This window comes from Typopeltis vanoorti, chromosome 4, assembly GCF_054136105.1.
Source record: "Typopeltis vanoorti isolate ZY-2024b chromosome 4, IOZ_Tvanoo_1.0, whole genome shotgun sequence".
NCBI classification, from domain to species: Eukaryota; Metazoa; Arthropoda; class Arachnida; order Uropygi; family Thelyphonidae; genus Typopeltis; species Typopeltis vanoorti.
This window is the reverse complement of record NC_143552.1, coordinates 80,940,984-80,968,104: the sequence shown is the minus strand read 5'-3', so window position 1 is coordinate 80,968,104 and position 27,121 is coordinate 80,940,984. Positions and strand designations below refer to the sequence as shown.

General features: G+C 35.0%; 1 protein-coding gene across 1 annotated transcript in view; it reads right to left on the bottom strand.

The window, feature by feature from the left end:
- Positions 1-27,121, bottom strand: part of LOC150107444 (uncharacterized) — a 526,289-nt gene that overhangs the window by 243,571 nt on the left and 255,597 nt on the right. The window contains exon 7 of the mRNA XM_090392100.1: positions 7,581-7,668. Within this exon, the coding sequence (XP_090248226.1) occupies positions 7,581-7,668 (88 nt within the window). The remainder of the gene's footprint in view (positions 1-7,580; positions 7,669-27,121) is intronic.

Here is a 27,121-nt window from a genome sequence, read left to right as displayed (position 1 = left end):
TCTGTTTTTGTTCAAGTTATTCTTGGATTCTGGTTTGAAGAATTTTACTGAAATTCAATATCTGGAATCCCTAAAAAAAATCAGTCAAGCATGCTCAAAACTTTGTTCCAGTTGGATCATTTGCAGAGGGAGAAGGTGAAGAGGGGTAGAGCAAAATATTTCAAAATTACATTCGGTAATAATTACACTCTGGTTAAACAGAATTTCATAAAAGCTTTTTTTATTATTACTATTTATTTATTTATTTTGTGTGTGTGTGTGTGTGTGTGTGTGTGTGTGTGTGTGTGTGTGTGTGTGTGTGTGTGTGTGTGTGTGTGTGTGTGTGTGCGCGCACTCATATGTATGTGTGTTAAACCCATACATATGAGTGTGCAAAACACAACGCTGTGCACACTCATAAGTATATAACAAGTTATATACATGAGTTTTATAACACAATGGTGCCACATGTTGTGCAAAGGATTAAGAAAAAAGAAGAATCTCGAACAGCTGATTAGTGTATTCCTTGAGAAAAAGTGTGAGGAAGGCAAACAGGATGAAAAGTAGGTTCTATAAGTTTCACATAAAACAGAAAGTGGATTGACCAGGTACTAATGTTCTAATATGCTTCTGGGAGAGAGGAATGGTCATCTTAATGGCCATTTAAGCAGACTGCCCTATTTAGCATAGTAGCAAAATAGCATTTAACTTCTTAACATTTTTAAGAAATGTTTATAATGCATCCCAACTATGAAATTTAATACACTGTCAAGTGAGAAATAGTGTCTTGGAAGCTGAGGAGGCTATAGATCTGATGCATTTTGCGAATGGAAAAACTGAAAGCAAAAAAAAAAAAAAAAAAAAACACTAATCATGATTACAGAATTAAATATCAGTATCGTATCGTATCAGTGGTTCTAACAGGCATGTAAGCACCCACAACCTTCCAACTATCTCCTGGACATCTCAACTGTGATTTAAGGATAAGGTGTTTAGTCCTATGCCTCCTGGTATGCCCTATGTCTGTAGGCGGATGTGTTCATGGGGCCAGTTTGCCTGTTCTGGGGGATGAAAAACCCAAGTTTCCAGGTGAAAAAATTTCCACCTCAGTATGAGATCAGCTAACTCATCTTTAGTCAAAAGAGACCAGATAAAGGTTCTTCACGTCTTGGACAGGAATCGAATCAGGTTTTTCCGACCAAAGGGCTTCACCTATACTGAATGAGCTATGGAGGCTTTTTTAAATATTATCAGTAGTAAGGGGAAATGAAGTAGGATCTAACTAATGAGAACTATGGAAAATTATTGGGTTTGAGTGAATGGGGGTTTGAGGCTAACTGTTGAAAAGACATGCTGTTAGGAAGCTCCTGAAAGATCTCTGATTTTTGTTGTTTATTAAGTGTTTTCTTAGGTATATTTGGTATATTTTTAGCATATTGTTGTAGTTTTTTTTAGTGTATTTATTGCAGTACAGCATTTAATAACATAATTGTAGAAATACTATTAGTTTTTCCTACTCTTAAGAATGGTGCCGAAAAACCAGCCACAACAGGATAGTGTCTCAAGTTAAAATAGTTACTACTGAGGAGAACATTTGTCCAGATGAGCGAAAGCATTGCTGCAGTGATGATGATAATTTATCTGAGGATAATCAGACACTGGAAATATCCAGATTAAAAGAAATCATTAGAAAACTGACCAGAGAAATAGAAAAAGTGGAAAAACGTTTAACAAAAGTTAGGATAGAAAAAGGATCAGAACAAGAAAGGGGAGGAAAGCACTGAACTTGGTAATCATAATATTAATAACAACAAGGTAAGTCAATTAAAATCTAAGAAAAAAGAGGTGATATGATATGGTGATTCAATCTTAAAATTTATGCTTGCTGAGGGAATCACTATTTCTAGTTTCCAAAGGTGAAAATTAAAGATATGACAAATGCAATTGACAACAGAAAAGAAAAGAGATAGTAGTTCTAGTAGGAACTAATAATTTAAGTAGTGACAAATATAGTATGAGAGAGAATATCAAATGTCTGTTGGAAGAAGAGAGAAAGAAATATGAGAGACCAAAAATTGTAGGTTTGCTACCCAGATATGACAGTACTAAGTTAAGAAGGGCAATGATGGAAAATGATACCATATGCAGGCTGTGTAATGCAAGTTTTTAGATGTGTGGAGTGTGTTTCATGGCAGAAGAGATGTGTATAAGAGGGACGGCCTGCAACTTGAATTCATTTGACATCAACAGCATGTAAAAATTAATTAATTATTGGCATGAGATCTAATCCAGAGCCAGAGAAACTAGATCAACAAGGGAAGAATGTGAAAAATGTGTGTGAAAGTTCAGCTATGATATGCAAACATGATAAAGATACAAAGGGCTTAGAACATGGTTATGTATCTGGCAAAGTGGTGAAAATGTATGCTTTGGGTTTGGACCTTTTGAGTATGTATAGGAAGGGAAAAGAGAAAGTTCTACAAGGCCAAATAGGCTGCATATCCAATTATAAGAATAAGCTAGGCAGCAATTTGTTATATATACACACAAATGCCAGGAGCACCAGAAACAAAGAGGTTCAGTTGGTTGCTTTTTTTTTTTATTGAATACGATGTGGCCTAAGATTGTTGGCATTAGCGAACCTGACTATCAGAATCAGATATGGTAACTGGGATCTGTAATGGGTATACTATTTTTAAGAATGATTGAAAAAATAAGTGGTGGTGGTGTGGGGGGGGGGGGGGTACTACTACTAATATCAGGCGACTTAAGTCCAGTTAGAGTAGAAACATAATAAAACAATGATGGTAACAATTTCCCATGCAGCAGTGTGTTTGAGGCTATCTGGTGTGAAGTGGAGACCAACAAAATGAAAATATGGTAGCATGTTGCTACAGACTGGCAGTTGCAGAGAATGAAGAAATGCATCTCCAATTTAGCCTTATGGATCCAAATGAGTGATTATTATGGATGACTTGAATTATCCAAACATTGATTGGGTAGAAGAGAAATCTCATAAATATGAAGAGGAATCTAATGAATTGTTGAGAGATAACTTTCTCAAGCAGTATGTGAAAGAAGGAACTCGAGGTCAAAGAGTGCTGGATTTGTTCATAGCGTCAGAAGGGGTGTCGCTTAAAAATATGACTATTTTACCACCAGCTGGTGACAGTGATCATGCTGTGCTTTCTTGGGAAGTATCTAATTATACTGATGTTCCCATTAGAAGAAGTTACATGAACTACAAAGCTGGAAATTATAATCACTTCGGAGAATATTATCTTTGGTCCCATGATATCAGTTATTGAATGGGAAAAATGTCAGCAATGCATGAGAATCTTTGAAAAAGTGTTAAAATGAGGAAGTATCTGAATGTATTCCTAGTGTTCGAAGAATAAATAGGTTTGGAGTGAAATGGATGTGCAACCTTTATTAAGCAAGAAATCCACAAGAAGATGATGATGTGGAAAGAATATCCTGAGAATAAGAGTGAGAGGAATTATAAAGTATGTAAAGCTCATTGCAAAAAAGTAACGAGTATTGTGCAGAAAGCTAAATCGGAGTATAAAAAAACAACTGGCCGTGCAAGGCAACCCAAAAGAATTTTATCGTTATGCCCCAAGCAAAAGAAGGAACGAATGTGAAAGAATAACTTTATTGGTTATTCTTCCAATAAAGAATAACCATTTAAGGTGACCTAAATTTTTTTCATTATAAAATTATGAATGGAATTCTTAATAACATTCATACAAAATTATTGAATGGTACTCTAGTGTCAGAAACTAATGAGATTGTTCAATTAATGACTGCTCACTTTGCTAAGATAGATCAACCAGGTGTATGTAACATGGTGCACAGCGCTTCTACTACATTGGATGAAGAGCTAGAGGTGCACGAAAATGAGATTGAAGAGCTGTTGCATAACCTAGATAAGAATTTGTCAATAGGACAGATGGAACATAAGCATGTTTGCTTAAAGGAATGTTCAGCCAAATTGGCTAGGCCTTTCACATATTTGTATAACTTGAGTCTTGGCTCAGGAATGATATTACAGGAATGAAAGGAATGTATGATAGTTCCACTGTACAAAGGTAGTGCAAAAATGATGTGTCTAATTACTGACCTATCAATATCTCTGTTGTGGTAGCAAAAATTTTAGAGAAGTTAGTAAGAACTCGCATACAGAAATGGGTTTTAGCAATTTGCTCATATTTTATAATAATGTTATGGCCGAGTTGGATAAAGCGAATGGATACACTATGATAATGTTAGATTTTGCTAAGGCATTTAATATGATACCACATGAAAGGCTGTTGCATAGTCTGGAGAACATGGGATTGGAATGTAAACTCTCGACTTGGATCAGTAGATGGTTGAGAGACAGGTATCAAAAAGTGGTATACAGTGGGCATGAATCTGCAAGATTTAAGGTGACCATTGGTGTACCTCAGGGTTCAGTCCTTGGGCCATTGATGTTCAATCTATACATTAATGACGTTAGGAAGGGTTTAACAGGAGATGTGCAATTGTTTGCCGATGATGTGAGGATATGCAGAGCAATTAGGGATGACACTGATATCTAGCACTTACAAAATGATTTGAGTAAGCTGTAAATTTGGGCAAACAAAAATGGCTGTTAGTTTAATGCTAGTACGTGTAAAGTTATGCACTTCAGCATGATGAGATTTTCAGAGGCATATTATAATAGTGGGATTATGCTACAAGAAACTTATGAGGCTAGGGAACTTGCCGTAATGATGGATAGGAATTTGAAGTTCAAAGGTCACATAGCAAAAGTTGCAATTACAACTCTGAGGATAATTGCGATGTTGAAGCAAACCTTGACATGTAAGAGGATAAGGAAATCGTTTTACCTTTTTGATAAAACCACACCTGGATTATTATGTGCAGATCTGGTCTCCCAGATTCCAAGGGGATAAAGAAGAGTTACAAAGATTATATGCAAATTATGGGATTTATGTAGATAGATTGTGATTATGAGAACAGACTGCGAGTATATGGATTACAGATTCTAGTTAACAGGACAAAGAAGGGGGGGGGGTGTATGATAGAGGGCTATAAACTTTTGAATGGGTATTATAAGATAGCATCTGATGAAATTTTTCATTATATGGAAAGAGAACACAGAGGCATCCTAGTCAAGAAAGGGGTAAGAACTAGGTTTTTCTCGTTCCACCGAAGAATGAAGGAGATTAGTTTCTAAGGCATTGGCATTACCTTAGCATTTTAAGGCATTACTTAAAATACTAAACCTTGGATCATTTCAGCAGAGTAACATTTTAATAAAAAAAGGGGTATGAAATGTACTGTCATTAGAAAAACTATGGAAAGGATTTGATGCTAGTGAGTGAGAGAAGATCATTTATGTATAGGAGGAAGAGTAAAAGTGCAGAACGCTGGGTGCTCTGTCACATCGGTAAGTAGACCTAATCACATGCCTAGACATTTGACATTTCAGGCAGAATCACACAAGTTTCTTGAAGATTTTTCATGGTTTCTGTCTAAAGGAAGGCAAGGAGACATGCTGTGGAGCAAGAGTGGTTGAGTCCAAATAGGTGATTAAGTGGTGAACTTCAGGTAATGAAGAAGTTGTTTTTTTTCAAAAGAGTGAGACAAAAGCAACAGAATGAAAATTCCCGAAGTGCAAGTTCAGAGCAATATTGGGAAGGAAGCACCTAAATCAAGGGAATTATTAGTAAAATTACTAAGGATTTTTCTTATGTCCTTCTGGTGAAGATCAGAGGAGACAAGTAGTGAGCTATCCTTAGCAATACAAGTGATTTGTCTCGGATATCTATACAATATCTCTTTTCTCTGAGTAGTATTACAATGGTTCCATCATAATGTATGAGTGAGTGAGTGAAAAAGGAATGGAAGTATAGAGACAGAAGCTGTGCTTCACAGCCTTGGTGAGAGACCAGAAGTCTCAACTTACCATTTGATCAGGAAGCAACTTTCTATGCATTGAGATATGTCACATTTTTATCTTAGAACTGAGGAAAGGACATGAATGTAATTTGCATTACCTAGAGGAAATGCTGCTATCTGCAGTATGTTTGAAAGAACTGGTTAACAAAAGCTCAAAGAATATTGGAAGGATTATTTATTCTAGTCAGGAGATGGACAATTTCTTCAGATCATTACTGACAGCAAATTCCTCAATATTTCTTCCAACTTCGTAAGAATGAAGTTAGCAAAGAGAAGCTAGTATGAGTTGCTAATATTCAATTTTAAATATCCAAGGAAGACTGCCTCACTGGTTGGATAATTATATTGCTGAAAACCAGAGATAAATAAGCAAGGAAGTCAGAATGGCCATTACAATTCACATAGTCTTAAAGACAGCAAATGATAGCAACTAAGTATGGCTTGGAAATTTTCAGCCAGTATAAATTATGAAGAGGTGATTCTAGGTTTCACAATCTCTGACATGAGATGTCAGATATGACAAATGCACATGTCCATCCCTTCCTCACTCCCCTTTTTTGCTGAAGGTTGGTTGTCTGGGATTTACAACTGAAGCAACTCAAAGAGCTACGAGGCCAGTGTATTGTCTGCTAATTGCACGTGTTTTCATAGCCAGTAGGTTTTTTGGGGGGGGGGGGGGGGGATGAAGGACTCACAAACCTGCTTCCCACACAGGGGGTAACCAGACTAGTCCTATATATATATATATGTAACCTCAACAGTGCTCACCCCCCCTTACATATTGCTATACTCAAGGCTCCCCTTCAGATGTAATCTGTAAGTTGTAAATCATTCCCTAGCTGGTTGACAACGCCATGATCATCAGGTTTTCTCAAATGTGCTGTTTAGTGACCGATCAGGTTGACTATACTGCTTCACAATATCAATAATACAATCATCCTGATGAACCACACCAGCAGTACAGTAATTTAAACAAATAACCATGCATCAGTTGAAAACTTATTAGCACATATAGCTAATGTTTGAGTTTACAGATCATTATTTCTGGATTCAATTTCATTCACTATACCATCAATTGATTTAATACTGCTTTATACCATACTGCCTTGCAGTATCCAATAAAGCAATTTCCTATAAATTTCTCCTTTAATAAAACTTACAGCTCAAATTTTGAAATCTGTAGAATTTTTATCATCTTCAGTCTCATTAGATGCATGGCCAATTGTAGGTCACAAAATCATAAGTTTAAAACTTCATTAAGCTAAGGACAAAAATCTTAAAGTGATTCAAACATAGACTTAAAATGCTGATCTATGTCTATGATTATTTATATTTAAAGAATGTTAAATAAAGTTAGAATTATTTTTACATTAACGACAAATGAAAAAAAAGGTAATAAATGAAAAAGATGCATAATCCTAGATAGTATGTAAAGAAGAGCAAGATGGAATATTTTGTCATCTTTATATAAAAATTAATTTTATACCTTATTTTTCTTTAAAGAATTATTTATCTGTAGGTGTTTGCAAAACTTTATATATACAAATGTTTTGACCACAGTATCTTCTAATCTAATCAAACTAGTAGGGTGACTGATTAAGCTCTGATAAAATCTGGAAAAATGTATGAAATAACAATAATGTAGTACTCACCTACTGACATAGGCAATAGATTGCTACTGAAACGTGCATGATCTCCTATGTGAATTATGCTGTATATACTTTTTTCAACCAATTCATCCTGAAATGAATAACAAATAGACAAAGATGAGATGTACAAGCTCCATCAATATAGTATGTATGCAAGAATCACAAATTTATTAATAATTTATTGAGGGTTTACAATATATTTTTTCAGTGAAGTTTTTCATTAGAGAGGGAGAGAATTTCTTATTTTTTCCCTGCTGGAACTGGGAGTCATATCAAGAAAGGTTAAATAGAAAGCCTATAAGACAGTAAAGTACAGGTAACCCTCGTATTAGGTTCCACAGAAATGCCGCGTTATATAAATCACGTTATGCGAGACTCAGATCACATAGAAAAAGTAGGGTTATGTTCAAAATAGTTTTTTTTTTTTTTAAATTATATAAACAACAATGACATATCTAACAAAAATATGTTTATATTTAATTCGGGTAATTCATATAAGTTAAGAAAATATATATAAACTATGAAACATAGTATAAACTTATAAAAATACAAATTGTACGTAAACTTCATTGCACGTAATGCATAAATGTTTTAGGCAAATTAAAATAAAGTGCATATTTTAATCATCATCACTGTCTTCAAAACGAACATTTCGTAGATGTTTTTTTATTTACGAGTGGCCGGACATCATCATCACTTGAAATCTCTTGGACATCATTTGTATAATTCTCATTGCATACTTTGGCTGGTTTAGTTATCAAGAAGTCAGTAATAAGACCTTGCTTACCACTATGCTGCAATTTTTTTTTATTAAGTTCATAATATGGAGCTAAACAAATATCCAACTGTCTCGTGAAATTTCCGGAGTGCTCATTAACCGTAAAATAACTTCCTAACTTTCTTGCCAAGTCCAATCCTTCTGCTAATTTCTTTAAACTGAATTCTATAACAGATTCATCACAATCAGAATCTTTGGCAGAACTTCCCCTGCCACTGGGTTCGACGTCATCTATTAATTGTACTGTTATGAGTTCCTCCTTATTTAAATCTAATTCCCCATCAATTAATTCACTAATTTCATTTTCAACCATATCACAAAATCCCTCTAAGTGGCCATTACTATAAAATTAAAATTTTTACATAAAAAAGCATTACATACTGTATGTAACTCACCAGAAAATAAAGAGCTCACATTGAGATTAACATACTTATGATTTTTAATGCATTTTCCTGGCAGAAAACGAAGACAATTATTAACAACAAACACATTATACTGTAAACAACTAACGCTAAAGGGTATTTCCCCTAATATAAATTCGCTACCTATAACTACATGTGTGATATGGGCAGATGCAAATTTAACGAAGATAAAATTTGATTTTTAAGTTGCGGGATAAAAAATATATGAAAAGATAAAGGGTTACTACAATTTGTAGACCATGTTTTTATCGAAATTGCATTGTATAAGCACTGCTTTGAACAAGGGTTATTACAATTTGTAGGCCGTGTTATATCGAAACCGCATTGTATAAGTACCACGTTATACGAGGGTTACCTGTATAGACAAAATTAATAAAAAATAAAAATATGATATGAATGTACTATAGGTTTATAGAAAAACTTGGGGGGGGGGGCTATGGTGCCCAACCCCCCAAGTTTTGGATTGGTAGGCCGGCTCTCCTTGAATTCTAATGACTCGAAAGGGGGTTTCAGCCCCCTTTCGAGTCATTAGAATGGTAGCCCCTGAGTTTCAAAAAAACTCAGGATGAGAGAAAGATGTAGAAAGTTTACTTTATTTTCATTTCTACAGTTATACATATAAACTATGTATCATTACTATTATAAAAGCCATTAACTGCAATTTGTATTAAAAAAGAAACTGTCCTGTGAAGTATGACAGTTGGATAGTAAACAGACTTGGGTAGTTAAAGAGACAGTCAAGGAGAAGAAGAAATCTATCAAAAGTTTCTGGTAAGTAAGCTTGGGATCTTAGAGAATACAGTGCTTCATTTTCTTACATTTTTCTCTATATTTTTTAAGATCCCACGCTTACTTGCCAGAAACTTTTCACAGATTTCTTCTTCTCCTTGACTGTCTCTTTAACTACCCAAGTCTGTTTAATCCTCTGTATATAGCATCATACATGTCCGCAGAGATGTGCTTTGCATTGTGGGAGATACTAAGGAAAGTGATCAGAGCTTACTCCACCTTTACCAAGAGTTGCCTCAGACCTGAAAATACTTTAGGTGCAAACTTGACTTACCTGTTTGCTTGCTTACTTGGGAAAAAGGATTAAAACCAAGTTTATAAAATTGCTTGGTATCTTTAACGTATAATATACCCAAGGTAAAAAACTTTCTACACATATATATAAACCATACATAAATAAAATACAATGCAAAAAGAATAACCAACAAGTGTTACTATTATACAATTAGTGTTAGATTCATGAATACAACTGAAATGGTAAGCTGTTTCAGTTAAAACCACAGGCATTAGTTAATATGTAGAAACAAAATGGTTTTGCCTTCCTATTATAAGGGGCAACAAAATACTGCTAATTTTCAAATGTTCGGACATGCCATATTTCTGTTTTGTTTAAACCGTCTATTAAAGAAGTTACAAAAGATGAAAAATAGTATAGAAATTTGGTGTTATGTATTGTGAGTGTTCTCAATAGTTAGCCAGGTAACTATGATGTCTAACTTATTTTAATGGTATTACAACACTAAACAAATAAATTATAAAAAGGATATTTATTAAATGGCTTATATTTTATGGATTTCAAACCAGCATCTTTGCAGCAGAACAATATGTTACAGTTTATTTCCTTATTTACTAGTGTACCACTAATAGACACTTTTAATTTAATAAAGTCACCCCCCCCCTCTCGATATCACTGAATTATTCAATTTGACAGAGTATGCAGGTTATTTTACTAGGCAAGGAAAAATCTACAAACAGATTAAGGGTACTGAAATGGGTTTCCCTCCTCTCCCCTGCCCTTTAGCTTACTTTTACATGCAGCACTTCTTCCCTTTTCCTTCTTTCACCTTGCAGTGTTGAGGGTTTTCAATTCATTTAACCGCAACAGTACACAAGGATAAGGTAGTTAAGTCCTATGCCTCCCAGTGTATCCTATGTCTGTAGAAGTGTTGAGTTGTCAAGGCTGGTTTGTCTGCTTGTGGGATGAAAAACCCCAGATAAACTGGGGGGGAAACCCTGCAGTCCAAGCCCAAGACCGGCTAACTTCGCTATGTCTGAGAGAGATCCTAAGCTGATGTCAGCAGTTAGAATAGAACCCAGGACACTCCTTTCCAAGGCATATGGTTGCAAAGAGCATAGCCACTCAGCTAACCATGCGAGTGCATGAAGCACTTAAGCAAGTGTATGAAGAACAAAGTACTTACAAACTCTTAGTGTTGTTATGTTTTGTTGATGTGTTTGCCATCTGGCCCCCATGGGCAAGACACCGTGAATTCTTTTATAACTTACCTTAAGCCAGCACTCCAAAATTCACTTCACTTTAAAAAAAAGAATTGACTGTTTGCATTTTACTGACACAGTAGTCACTCATCTTCCAGATAGTTCATTATCTTTTTCTATTTACAGAAAGCCAACACACACCAGAAGATATCTGTATAAACAATCACATCATTATTCAGCCCAATAGTATGAAATTATATAAACACTTACACATACAGATGGGGTTATTTGTTCTAATGATGCAATCCTTTCAACAGAATTCACTATCTTTGCCATACTTTCTTGGCCAATGGCTACAATCCCACAAAATACCACATGCCCCTCCCTCCTCAAATACCCAAGAACAAAACACCACTATTCCTAGTCTGTACATCAAAGGTATATCTGAAAAGATAGCCAAATTAATAATAAAATATAACATTCAAACCACTTCAAATTAGCAACTCTGATCTGCTCTCCTGAGGATCAATGCCATCCTCTAGCATATTCTGGAGTGTACAAAGTTCCCTGTGACTGTAATTTAGCCTAATATGGACAGACAGGAAGATTTGTTAACATCTGTCTTGGCATAAGCAATACATTCACTACCATTACTATGGCAAGTCCAGACTGGCAGACCATGCTTTGGACACCCCTTCACATAGGGTTAAACGGAGGAAAATCAATGTGCTATACAGAAATCATTACAGGTCAGAAAGATTATTTTCAGAGTCAGCTATGACTATAAAGCATTCTCCTGACCTTAACAAGTATGGCTGAATTAACTTGCCAAAAATTTGGGAGACTGTCATTTTTAAGATTAAATGCTACATCAAATGCTTTTAAGATCAACTGTAATACTTCTTTTATTCAACATTAGAGTGTGCCAAATTAGGACTTGAGATCTTTTTGTCAGTTATAATTTAAATTGTTTCACTTACTCATTATCAGTGTAACGCGGTTTTACTCTGAATATGCTGGTTTGAAATCTAGCATAATATAAGCTTGTTAATAAACATCCTTTTATAATTCATTTGTTTAGTGTGGTAATACCATTAAAATTAAAATAAGTTATGAATAGTATCCAACACCTAAGTCTGTCAAATAGATAGAACTGTGATTTTTTTTCTTTGATGCTTTACTTTCCACAGATGTCATGCTGCCTGAATTTTGGAAGGACTTCTCGATTTGTATATATGTTCCCACAGGCACACCATATAGCTGCCTTATTTACTGTCATGATGCACTCTGGTTAATTTACTTGGCATGAAAAAAAAAAAAAAAAAAACCTGAAAATAGAAGCAGGTACAGCTACCTCCCCCCCCTCTCCCCCACCACCAATTCTTTCCATGAAGCAGTTTGAAAAATTGTCCTAGCCTCCATTCTATTCAAAACCACAGTACGGCTACACTAGATGATGTTCTCCATTGGGCTGCATGGCTTGTATATCTAGTATATTTCATGCTGGTGATTTCACTTGGCATGGGAAGGGGTCACATATAAACAGAAGGCAGGTATAACTACCTCTCAGCACCACCAATCTCTATGATACACTAAACAAACTCTATTCCATTCCAACCCATAGTATGGCTACACTATGTGTTCTCCAATCTGACTGCATGGCTTGAATATGTCAAAAACATTTTTTAGTACACCACAACAGTTAACACCACAGGATTCATTTTATCAATGAAAACTTTCCTACCTTTCACAGACACCCGAGCCATTGAGCCAAACCACTGGTACACCCCTCACCATTCCTATTGTCCTAGCCTCCATTCTACTCAAAACCACAGTACGGCTACACTAGATGATGTTCTCCATTGGGCTGCATGGCTTGTATATCTAGTATATTTCATGCTGGTGATTTCACTTGGCATGGGAAGGGGTCACATATAAACAGAAGGCAGGTATAACTACCTCTCAGCACCACCAATCTCTATGATACACTAAACAAACTCTATTCCATTCCAACCCATAGTATGGCTACACTATGTGTTCTCCAATCTGACTGCATGGCTTGAATATGTCAAAAACATTTTTTAGTACACCACAACAGTTAACACCACAGGATTCATTTTATCAATGAAAACTTTCCTACCTTTCACAGACACCCGAGCCATTGAGCCAAACCACTGGTACACCCCTCACCATTCCCATCATCATCTCTCCCAAGAGTATTGTGTTATTTACAACTTCAGTAAAAAGAGATAGATGCATCAGTTTATACTAACCTCTCCACCAACATCAACCACATTCATAACACTTTTTTAGTCAACAGCTTTCTGCTCTTACAAAATCAACAAACCCACTTTCTTCTCTCAAACATAACTCTCCCCAAAATCAAGAGTACAAAAACCATCACCATCCCTTAAATCCAGAATGCCTTAGAAATATTTCATGTGTTCTCAAAAGATATGGCATTCAAACTCCTTTCAAGTCATACCAAAAATTATGTAACCTTATCTGTTCATCCAAAGATCCTCTCAATCACCTAGTTTATTCTAGAATCTGCAGTACTTTTTGCTCCTGCAAACTGAATAAACATAGAAAAAATGACCAATGACTATAACGACCACTCTGGAGTTACGGATCAAGCAAATGAGATAGATCATTGGATCCAGTGGGGAGAAAATCTCTATTATGAAGATGTAAATATAAATCTAGGAGGCTGGGCTGGTCTTGGAACCTGCAACAGCTTTACAACAGTCTCCCAACCCGAATAAATATGACTACCTCATTCTACCAAAAATCTGGTAGAATGAGAACAGCCACCCTCCTATCTATGCAGTTACTAATCTTGTTCATTTTAAATTGACTCTCATATTAAATACAGTGAAGGCCACAGACAATCTCACCCTATCAGAAATATCAGACTGCAATTATTCTGTAGACTAAGACTACTGAAAAATTAGAAAATATTTTACCTCCAACAGATAAAGGGAATGCTACAGTAATCCTTGGCACAGATAAGCATGATAATACCTAACTATTCCACATCAACACGTAATCAGAATTAAATCATGATCCTACAAGAGAATTCTAAAAGTGTACTAATAACTATTTAGAATAACATATAAATTCATTTCATATACGAGATAGGCCCTCAAACTCTTTATACTCCATCTTTAAGAACTCACTAAATTCAAAATGCACTTCTACTGCCAAATATTGAAGGTATAAATTCCCAAACTCATAATCTATCATTGTCATTCATAAAAAACCATGTGCTTCACCATCATCATCATCATCACTGGCTCAACAGCCCTACACAGAACTGGCTTTTCTTCAGAAGGTTCTGCCAATCATTGTTCATTGCTGGACTCCTCCAGTACTTCGCTTCCACAGCTTTTATTTTTGGATCAGTCCATCTCTTTTTTTTTCTTCCCTTGTTGTGTCTCCAATACTGCAGGCAGTCTGTCCACTGCTTTTTTGGTCTACCAACTGGTATCTGGTTTCCAGTCTCTTGCAAGTTAAATTATTCTTTTTTGGATCCATCCTATTAACACTGATTCCATTCCAATCTTCTCTCTTTTTTTTTTTTTATCCATGTGTTGTTTATGGATTGTAATTGACCTTCATAAATCTTTTAATTTTTCACTATCAAATTTTGTTTCATTAATTATTTTTGTTATTGTTTTCATTTCACATGTTGTATTTATATTTTTTATGCATCATCTGAATAACTAACCAAATGCAAATTTTCTTTTTTAACTTTTATTCCATATAATTTCTTAAATTCTATTATTATTTTGTCCAAGATTATGTTAAATAATCATGGAGTTAAAGAATCAAATCTGATCTTTTTCCTTGTATAGGAATTTTCTGTGTATTTGCGTTCTGATATCTTACTATACGAGTACATTCGTTCATTCCATCTCTTCCAATTTTTCTCTTTCCTTCTGTTCTGGAATAAAACACCTTAAATGTCTAGTTATTATCCATATGTATACATGTTGAGTTTAATAACATGATAATATAAGGATTATTAAATAATCAATAGTATAATTCACTTTTTATATCTTTTCCTTCTCACAACATTCTCTTGTACTGCTCCAAAAAATGCATCTCAGAATCCTTCATTCAAATAAATAATGTTAATAATATGTCAGTAAGTGTTTTGTACATAATTGTTATTGTTTCCCTTGAGATCAAATGTAAGTAAGTGCTACATCTGTTACAACTAAGTGAAACATCTGTTGGCAGAAAAAATACATTTTTGGATCTCAACAATGATATTTTTTACAGTTAAACCTCTGAACCCAAGCACGGGAAATTACGTGCAATTTCAAATTCAGAAGAAATCCTATTAAGAAAGTCATTCAGCACAAACTTTCCCAGTTACTCGCTTTTTTATTTATTTATCTATAACAAATAAATGTCATGTGTGTGTGGGCTAGAGTCAAGGGCAAGGTGATATTCCTCTTAAAGAGGTTAAGATGGTATGTAATATTTGGGAATACTTATGAAGAAGGTAGATGGAATGAAAGAAGATGGAGTAGCTTCTTTGATGAGTCAGCACTTCAACTGTAAAAAGATGTTGGACAGCTGTTGCTTTACATTTAGCAGAAATTGGGGAGAGGAGACATAAGGGGTGCTAGTTCTGCTGCACAACATGGAAATATCTGTACAAATCACAATGCAGAAACTGACTACATGTGAGACAGTGGTTAAAGAAAGTCTTTGAGAGTGTACCTGTCAATCAACTAAACTGTTCTTTTCTGAACAGCATCAAGAATTTTTTAAAGGGGATTTAGATGTATACCACTGCAAATGTTAGAGGAGTATTCCATAGGACAGATGACGGTGCATAACATCTTGAGTGAAAGAGAGTGCAAAGTTTTCTGGAAAGCGATGATGCTATAGAAGTGACATGATTATGCTAGGAAAGACTAGGAGTAAGATTCTGTCTGAAAAAAAGAGAGATCTGATCTTGACTGTTAAAGCTGAGCATTGTCAAAGGTAAGAGGAGAAGAACTATGAACTTTTTTTGTTCATAGTTCTAATGTTCTAGAAGAATTTGAGGTGATTACGTTGCTATCATTCCATTAAAGGATGGTATGTAGATCACTATTTAGGACACTTATAGCTGCTCTTGAAGCTTGAGATATTTGAACAATACAAGGTTTGTCGTACGAGGGTATCTGAAAAGTTCTGGGCCTTGACCACAGATGGCAAAACTATCTACAAGATTTTTTTTTTCTAAGTTGGTACATCTGTCATAAGCATCCATGTGAAACCAAGTCATTCTATCAAGTAGTTTGTTTTATACAGCTGTCTGAAGCAAAAGTGTTGTCTGCGTCTCTTGCAATGGATAAAATTGAGTATCGTGCGGTTATAAAATTCTTTGTAAAAGAAGGTTTAGCGGCAAAAGAAATTCATTCAAAGTTCACAAAAGTTTATGGACACTCTTCTCCTTCATTTTTGACAATTAAGAAATGGGCTGCAGAGTTTAAACGTGGCTGTACCAGCCGTGAAGATGATCCACATGAAGGACTTGTTGTTACAAAAAGTGTAACAACATCATAAATCATTGATCAAGTACACAATATAGTATTGGAATATTGGCGAGTCCAAGTGTGTGAAATTGCTGAGCCTATAGGCATTTCAAAAGAACATGTATGATATATTTTGCATGAAGAATTGCAAATGAAAAAGCTTGGCGCAAGATGGGTACCACACTTGCTCACAACAGATCAAAAACGCACTTGCATGAAAATCTCTGAACACTGTTTGGAGCATTTTAACAAGAATAAAACTGATTTTGTGCATCGAATTATTACTATGGATGAGACTTAGATTCACCATTACACACCAGAATCCAAACAGCAGTCAAAACAGTGGACAGAAGCCGAATGTTCAGCACCAACGAAGACAAAGTCGGTTCCATCAAAAACACCAATACCATGACAAGAAAGGTCATGGCATTGGTGTTTTGGGATGCTAAAGGCATTTTATTTATTATATTAAAAAGGGTAAAACAATAACCGGGAATATTATTCCGATCTTTTAACTGGACCAGACAAAAAAATTCGTGAGAAAAGACCCGGTTTGCAGAAGAAAAAAATCATCTTTCATCAGGACAATGCACCTGCCCACAAAGGTGTTTTGGCAATGGGAAAATTAAGGAAAGATGCAATATGAATTGTTGGAATATCCACCCTATTCCCCAGATTTGGCTCCCTCTGACTTCTATCTCTTCCCAAAACTAAAACTCTTCCTTGCTGGTCAGCGTTTTTCTTTGAATCAAGAGGTGATTGTAGCTGTAGAGGGGTATTTTGAGATCTTACTGAGAACTACTACAGAGACGGGATAATGGTGCTGGAGCATAGCTGGAATAAATGTATTAGTCTTAAGGGAAATTATGTTGAAAAATAAAAATAATTTTGAAATTATAAATTCGTTTTTTCATTGTTAAGCCGAGAACTTTTCAGACCACCTTTGTATGAGTGCAACATGCTATCATCAGCAAAACTGGGAATGGGATTTCAGATCTGCGAAAGAAGGTCATTTACATATATTAGAAAGAAGGCAAGTGAAATAAAAGTCCTGAGGAACACCTGCATTAATAGGAAAATCCTATTAATGCAGGTCCCATTAATTCTACCATGACATGTAGTGAATGATCTGAGGGAAAACTGGCAATCCAATTACAAAAAGACGAAGACAGACCATAAGATGGTAATTTTCTGAGAAGCCCCTCACTATTAAATGCTTCAGAAATTTAAGAACTTGTTCTAATCTTTTTGTGGTATATATCCAGAGGTCTCCTTACAAGTTAGACAATGTGCTGTAGCTCTTGCCTGGGAAAGTCCCCAACTAATGGTCACTGACAAATTGATAGGTCTGCAGGTGTCAAAGAAGTTGGCTACTGATAATCTTTCCTATTATTTTAGACAACACTGAAGTGAGAGCAATAGGTTGTTAGAAGATAGACACTTATTACTTTTATTTGGAAATGGCTGTATATGGACTTTCTTCCTGAGGGTAGATGTCAACTGAGTATAATATAGAGTACAGATGATGAAGAACAGGTGTTAGTTCAGGAGCCATATCTCCTGAGCACAATTGGTGGGATTACATTAGGATTAGAAGCAATTTTGGTATCCAGGGTTGTTTTTTAAGATTCTTATGATGTCTTTCTTGCAGAAGGTTACAGAAAGCATGCAATACAATATTCCAGATAAAGGAGAAGGTAATTTGCCTTGGTCATCTATGATGGAAGACAAAATGATGCCAGGAGTTCAGCTTTATCTACAGGTGATATTGCAATACTACCATGGAGGTGACATAAAGGTGGAAGCACAAATGGTCAAAAGTTATGCCTAACAGCTGCTGCAAAGAGAGACTGGAAGACACAAATGATAAGCTTCTGCATTTAGTCCTTTCAAAGTTAGACTTCATTCCATTAAAGATGGTTTCTCAAAAATTGTGCCTGAGTGGTCAAAGAATAGAAAACACTTATAAGTGACTTGAGACAAAAACTTCATCTTCAATCACAGACTACTGAAACCTTCGATACTTGCAAATCTATCCTGGATATAGGATAGGAATTTTGAACAGGATGGGAATGAAGGACTTCATTCCAACATGGATAACTTCTGTAACAAGAATGGAAACAATGGTTGGAAAATGGAAAAGTGGAGTAAAAATCTGATATCTTCCCATGTGGCACTGCTGTAATGCCAAAGTACAAAAGGTTGTGAATCGCTAAGAGGAGAGGTAGTGTTCTACTAGAAATAAAACTTGGATCAGATTGTTATCTGAGTAACCAAGAGGACAGGTCACCTTAACTGTGTGCATGGAAGGAAAACTAATTACGAAACGATCCAGAGTGTTAGGTGAATGGAGAGGATTATCGGGAATTCTGGTTGGGAGATGAATGATTTGCTTTAAGTCATTGCTTACCACAAATATCTTATATATTAGCTCCATGTACATGACTATACTTGTTCTCAAAGTCATTTCATTCTCATTCTTCACTGGGTGTGGATCTTTAAAGTGCCTTTGATAATGCAAGCTCTAAAATCTATAAAGAGGTGGTGTGTTTCAATTCCCAATTCATTGCATTTTTCAACTATTTGGGATACATTTGAAAGTAAGCACTTCATATCTACTATTAACAATATCCATTTAAAAGAACAAGATATCATGACAAGTCAGATTATTCACCAACATACAAACTAACAACCTTATGATGATGCTATGGGATAAATGCTCAAAAATGGTCTTCCTCAAACATTGCAATAACATCAAGCTGCTTCAGATATAATGATACTATATATAAACAGAATTCAAGTCATCTTGCTCTGGTTCTAGTAAACATCTATACAGAAGCATGTAAAGAACAAACGGATTCTGCTTATCATGGAACAAGCAAATTCCTCTCTACCAGCAAATCAAGAATCAATCTGATATCATCATAATAATACCAGGTTGATCATTATATAATAATAATCTTTTGAGAATCTCATGTAATCTAAAAAGTGTATCTAATTCCATTAGCCATTACCATTCAACTTCTCTTTAACATGATGATTTGTATGTGTATGCACACATGGGTCAAACTTGTATTCACTAATAAATACACAAAATGATCCTATGTGCTTAAAGACTGTAAACTACGTATGTAATGCCTAGAAATATATGAGTGGTAGGTAATAATATATTACCATCTCAGCAATACACCCCCCCCCTCTACTTCTTCAAATCAAGAGCTAATTTTAGCAAAAAAACCAAAATAGACTATGGAACATCCAATTACAGAAAAATGTATGAGTGCACAATAAGCACATTCTGTGAGCTATAAAGGATATCAATGGATCACTCATAAATCATTTCAGTGTTGCACATGAAATGATAAGGGGGAAAAAAATAGAACTTTTTGTGGAGAGGGGAGTGATATGTTGTTTTTTAAAAATATCTCATGTGCTGTTATGTTGCACAGCAAATTAGAGCATACAAGTCCTGAAGGAAGAACTCAAAACACAAATAGTTAAGTCTAAAGTAGAGAGTAACAGGAGAAGATGATCAGTGAGATGGTTTGTTTGAAGATAGTAACAGCCACAGGAATCCCATAAATGCTTCTACATGCCATGAATTTTAATAGAGGAGACATCCTGTATACCTGCAAGTCTCTGCTATCATAAATGCACACCTTCAATTGGTAAAGGGCAAGGAATACAAAATCTGAAATAAAAAACAAGTTATGCTATATGCTCTTTCAATCTAATGGATGTGTTTGTGCATAAAAAATACCTATAGAATACTTTTTAACTGAATGCAATCTTCTGATGATGAACTTTGGATGCAGTAATAAAATGTGGAGTGACTCGTGGGTAGAAATTAGGTGAACTAGTTGTACTGTATGAAATCATTACTTCCAGGTCCTAAAATGATGTTTTATAAAACCATGTGTATCCTATATTGTGGCAATTTTATGGTACTAGCCTTTATACTTGATAACGTTTTATGTCACAAAGCAACAAAAGTAAAAACAATTTGAAGAGGATGACATCAATAGACTGAGATAGCCAGTAGAGAACCTTACCAGTCCTGTTTGTTATTGAAACTTATTAATCCCTGAAAGCTAAGCATAATATCACCAACTGGTAAACTGATAAAACAGAAATTAGGAGTCTCAACATGCTGAAATAATTATTACAAAGCTGAGTCAACATATTTAATTTCTGTAAAAAAGACTTGTTTATATCTGCATGCATCCTATGGCTTTTCATTGGATACTGGTATTTTCCAAGAATCACATCTCTATATAGAGAACTACTGGATATTTGATATATTATGATATAATCTCACGCTGACATTTCAATCACCGACAATTTCAGTCCAACCAACAGTACTAAACTCCCTGCTCCTATTCAACTTGCTGGTAGTCATCTTACCAACTTGTCTCAGATCAGAAAATAATGGAATGCCTCTTTAACTGAACATATCTTTTCTGCTATTTTTAATCAACACTGCTCACCACTCCGTTCAAATACTCATGCATATCATAAAGCATTCCAACTAGATAACGTAAGGCAGTAAATATATGTCTGTGTCTCACAGAACAACCTTGATCATCAGCACCATAACCATTCATTTTTTCATCTTACATGCTTACTATTCTTTGACCAATTCCAATTAACATCTGCACCACTACTATCAAATCTTTTATACAGACATAATTTCTTACCTAACTTTCATTTATACTTACTGGAAAGCAAGAAAAGTCTCTCTTTAAAACTGAGCAGGTCAAAGCAATATGGGTTTGACCAAAAGAAATAAAGCTATGAGATCAGGTTTATGATGTTTGTTAACTGTGTTTGTTTTTCAGTGAGCTGACTGTTCTGCAGGATGTAGAAATCAAGCTTCCAAGAAAAAAAAGCTGTCACCTCCATATGAGACTGGCTAACTCACCTTCAGCTGAAAATTCCATAAGGATTTCTTTCACCCCAAATGGAATTCAAACTCAGATCTTTCTGATCAAAGGGCAAAATGTTTTGTTCCAAATGTCTGTGTTATGGAGGTGCCTGACAAAATCTGGTAAAGTGACCATCATACCTCTGAACATTTTCTAAATTTCTGCTGCGCCATGGTCATCATCCTGATGGAAATAATCATTACTAGGTGCTCCCAAATGACACAGTGTTCAAGTAGGCTGTAGTAAGCAGACATTACATCTTTATCAGATCTAATGTGTGATTAAAAAACAGTCCCAAAATTATTGTACTATTTACCTCACCTAACACCATACACCCCTATCCCACCACAAGAAAAAGTTGTCACACAGAATGATGAGTCTATCCATTATTTCATGATGTTAGTACCATATCCTAGTCCTAATAAAACAATCAGAGAGAGGTAACCATTCAAGTGCCTACTGTTGATGTATTCAGGAGATAAACTCAGTGAAGCTGTCTACTATTATACCTACACAAGGTCTGACTTGCTGCCACTGTGCATTTCATTGTGCTCCTTTGCTTTAAATCCCATTAAGAATGCAAGGAATATTTATAAGGGCTGTTTCTGACCAAACACAAATTTTTTCATCTTACATATACATGCAATTAACAGATATAAGATATATGGAAGTTGCATTTTATGGGAATTTGATATAGTGCAATATAAAACAAATTCTCACTTTTGTATCATATACATATTTCAGATTTGTGGACTGAGTCTGTTTACACTCATCACTTGGCAGTGGTACATGAGAGTGTGGTGTGTACTGTGCTTTTACTTATGTGCATCAGAAATTCTGCAAGTGATGATGCTGACTATAATAAATTTAGTTTAATCCTTTATCCAAATGTGAGCAAACAAAGTTTGCACCCGAAAATATCTTCAGGACTGAGGTAAGGTAGTACAACACCAGGCAACTTGTAGCAAAGGTAGACCAAGCTAACATCACTCCTATCTCAGTATCTCCATAATGTAAAACACATCTCCTTGTGGATATGTATAATGTTATGCATTAAGGGATTAAGGTTATGCATTACATATCCGCAAGGAGATGTGTTTTGCATTATGGGAGATACTGAGATAGGAGTGATGTTAGCTGGGTCCACCTTTGCTATGAGTTGCCTGGTGTTATACTACCTTACCTCAGTCCTGAAGATATTTTCAGGTGCAAACTTTGTTTGCTCACACTTGGATAAAGGATTAAACTAAATTTATTATGTCTAACCAAGCGCAAAATAAACTTTCAAGATGATGCTGACTATTGTGGGTTATTTTAAGATTCACTGTTATTATAATACAAAATCATTTTTATATGCCATAACAGCATCATCAATCATTAAGTGCTGAAGCTAGTGGCAAAAATCATTAACTTGGGAACAGAAGTTTGACGAACATCATTTATAAAAAAAGAAAAATTTTTGTCTATTTTTATATATTTTCCCCTCCCCCATGTTTTCTCATGGTCCAGAAATCCTGCTCTACAGACTAAACATGGAATTGCTGACTGAAAAAAAAAAATAAATAAATAAAAATAATAAAGACGGCGACATGCACAGGACTTGACTTAGGAGCACATTAAGATCAATGCTGATCCTAACGTGCTACTAAGTCAAGCCCTTGTCTGCGCTAAGGCATGAAGTATTTTTGATAATATGAAAGGCCCATGATGATATAATAATGTAATAAAAAATAAAGATGACAATAATTAATAAAATTATCATGCTTAAAAACAATAATATGCTACAATGGTTGTAAATTTATGCACATTTTCTACGAGAAAACCTTTGACTTTGCAAGTTATGAATTATGCAAGGTCTTAAGAATACATCCCTTGCATAAAACATGACTGTACTGTACAATTCTCATAGCCATAGTTACTTCAACATAATTCCAACCTAATCAAATCATGGCAAAAAAACAGAATTGTGATATGTTACAATATTTTGATTTTTCATTTAACTATCCAACATTTTCAAACTCTCACTCCTATGTATTTTATGCTGATCTAATGAAGTAATCCATATAAATGTGCCAGACCAGTTCTAATTATGAAGAACCTCTTTAAATGCTACCTAAGTGACCATTATTTCTTCCCCCTTTGCTGTTAATCCTGAATGCACACACAGTTACATACTTTCCCCATTTTTCTCAAATGCCACATATCACAGGCAAAATACTTGGCACAGTACGGTATAAAGGCAAGAGAAGATACAATATATATACTATAGACGTGCATAATGCTGGATATGGGTGGTCAACTGAATGAAATATTAATCAAATGACTGACTTACAATGAGATATTAATCAGTTTGTGCAATTATATATTGGTCAGAGTCAAGTGATCTTGGAATTCAGACATTTAAGATCAATCGACTGATCTTAATCACTTGGTCAGAGTCATGATCACTTGGTCAGAGTCAAGTGATCTTGGAATTCAGACATTTAAGATCAATCGACTCTGGCCAACATTAAAAGATGGAAACACAAAAGCAAAAAGAAACCCAAGAATCAAGTTGACCACAAATTGATGAAATGGCCAACAGTGGATAAACTCAACCAGGTTTTAGGGCATCCACAACTACAGAATTTTGTGCCAAAATATTCTGACCTTGACAGCCTCAGATTATGGAAGATGCTGCATTCAAGCCAAACATTTTGAGATCATTCTATGATCTGAGGAATGATCTCAAACAATGCACAGGTTTGACTATCAAACCATCTTCCCACATTTCCTTAATTCCAACTGAGAACAGAGACTCAGAAACAGCTGAAGGGCATATGTGGATTAATGTGGATTTCTTTCAGTTTGTGTGGATGCAGCCACTCCCCCATGCTTGGGGTAGTGAAAGTCAATCTCCCACATTACTGAGTTCTACTAATTAAAAGTAAACAGAGTAATATTCACATGGAAATTCTGTACAAAAAACTGATGCAGAAAACAAATTTTATCAGAATGTCAGGAGTATAAAAGAAAAGAAACAGAGCTAATTAATGATATTAAAAAGACTAAAAGTGTGATATTTGGCTGTGACAGAGACAAAATACTAGAATGTGATATATGACATACTGAATTCATGCTGCTGTTCTGCACATTACTCAGAGTAGAAACAAACAACATTTTAATATAAGAGTGGGGGAATAAACTAGAAATGTAACTACCAGAAATGGCAAAGAAATTCTTAAATGTGGAAAAAGATTGCCAAGGTTAACAATTAACTGCAGTGTTAACAATGCAAGCATCACAAACAAAATTTACGTATTAAAAAAAAAAGCAGTTACACTATAGTAGAATCTGAGAGAAATTAAAGAAATACTTCACATCTTCATTCTACTAACACATGAAGTATCTAAGAGAGATGCAATGCTAGAGTTAGCAGAGGACACCAGCTTGGCCATAACTACTACTGTTTATTTACAATGGATGAAAAGAGAAACAGGAAACCAAAACAGATAGGATATCATGCAAAGAGTCTATAAACTCAAAGTAGTAGAGATGTGAGAAATATTCCAGGATTCAGTACACTTTTGCAATACTAGAAGCACTACAAAATCTTATCTTGAATTGCAGCCAAAGTAAGGACATCAAATTGGGAAATGTACCAATGTGACAGCAATAATTAATTTTAATAGAAATATCTCCAATGTGGAAATATAGAGAGGCATAAGACAAAATGACACAATACTCCCAAAACTATTCATAGTACATTCAGAAGAAACATTCAAACTTCTTGAATGAGAAAGGTTTGAAGATAAATCAAAGGCATTTAAAATAATTTATGCTTTGCAAAATAAATTGTTACACTAGTGGCCAAAATTGTGGAAACCTTTTGGAAAAAGTGTATTTTTGGTTTGATGGCTCATAACACCACTTTTGTTTGGTATAATACCATAAAATTATATATCAATGGAAAGATAATTTAATCAATAATGTAATGCAACAAAGTTTGTTCAATTATCTGTATTCTATGAAAAGTTATAACCAAATAACCAGAAAAAAGAAGCACAACTTGCTTGCGTTGATATGAAGTAGCTTTCGTTCATTTGAATGTAGCCAATGAGCATGAGAGCCAATCAGGTGTCATCTTGTTTTGGCAATGAACCAATAAGGTCAGAGTAGGATTCAGCTATTGATGTCATATATATTGGAGGAGGACATTTGTCAGTGTGTTATGCGATTGCTATCAAGTTGGTTGGTTTTTTTTTTGTTCTTTCATTTAGTGAGCTTGTAAAACAATAAAATTAAAGAAATGCCGCAAAGAGTTGCACCCAGAAAGCGATGTAAAATAGTACTATTAAGTGAACAAGGTTACAGTTATGAAGAAATTAGAAGAAAAATTGGTGGAAACTTAACCAAAGGTGGCATTTCTAAATTTTTGAAGAGGTATAAGGAGACTCGGTCACTACAAAACCAGACTGGTAAAGGTGCACAACAGCAAGTGATGATAGAAGAATTGAGAGACTGTGCCTAAGTTACAGAAGAAAATCATCTGGGTGTGTATACAAGATGAAATGGCACAATACAATGTGAAGTTGAGTGCAAGGACTGTTCGGCACAGACTGCAGGAATTTGGTCTAAATGCAAGAATTCCATGAAAAAAGCCATTTTTATATTTCAAACAAAGGTTGAAAAGATTAAACTGGGCTAAAACCCATGTTAACTGGACAGCAGAACAATGGGACAGTGTTATTTGGAGTGATGAGAACAAAATCTCCCTGTTTGGTAGTGATGGCATAAAATACGTAAGGAGAAGAATCGGAGAAGATTTGCATCCTGATTGCATTACACCTACCATGAAACACCCACTTAGTGTTATGATCTGGGGTTGTATGATCATCAAAAGGTGGGCAGAATTTGCATGATTGATGGGAATATAAATGCCCAAAAATACATAAATGAAATACTTGAGCCCAAACTGAAGCCTTCTGCACGTGATCTTTTCCAAGATAATGAAGCATTTATATTTCAACAGGATTCAGCTCCATGTCATGTTGCTATGTGCAAAAAGTGGTTTCAAGATAATCATATTCCACTGCTGGAATGGACTGGGAATAGCCCAGACCTTAACCCAATTGAAAATCTATGGAGCCGACTAAAGAAACTTGTTAGTCAGAAGCAACCCACCAATAAAACCCAATTAATAGAAGCAATAATTCAATCTTGGTTTCACATTATAACAGCTGCAGAACTAAAAAGCTTGGTTCACTCCATGGGAAGGCATTGTAAGGCCGTAATTAATGCTAAAGGTTAACCAACTAAGTATTAACTTGCATTGTGAGAATTTTTGTATATCTCATTTTTTCTGTGTGTTTCACTTTTCTTCTTTATAACTGCTGTTCTAATAAAAAATCCTTCATAAAAGTTATTGCATTACATTCTTGATTAAATTATCTTTAAATTGATATATAATTTTATGGTATTACTCCAAAAAAAGTGGTTATGAGCCATCAAACCTCAGAAATACACTTTTTTTCAAAAGGTTTCCACAATTTTGGCCACTAGTATATCTTTACTTCAAGTCGTCCAGATGAACTACAGACTCTTATCTATAAATTCAAACTGATGTAGAATAAGAGGGTTTAAAAATAAACTGGAAGAAGACATAAGTTATGTTAAA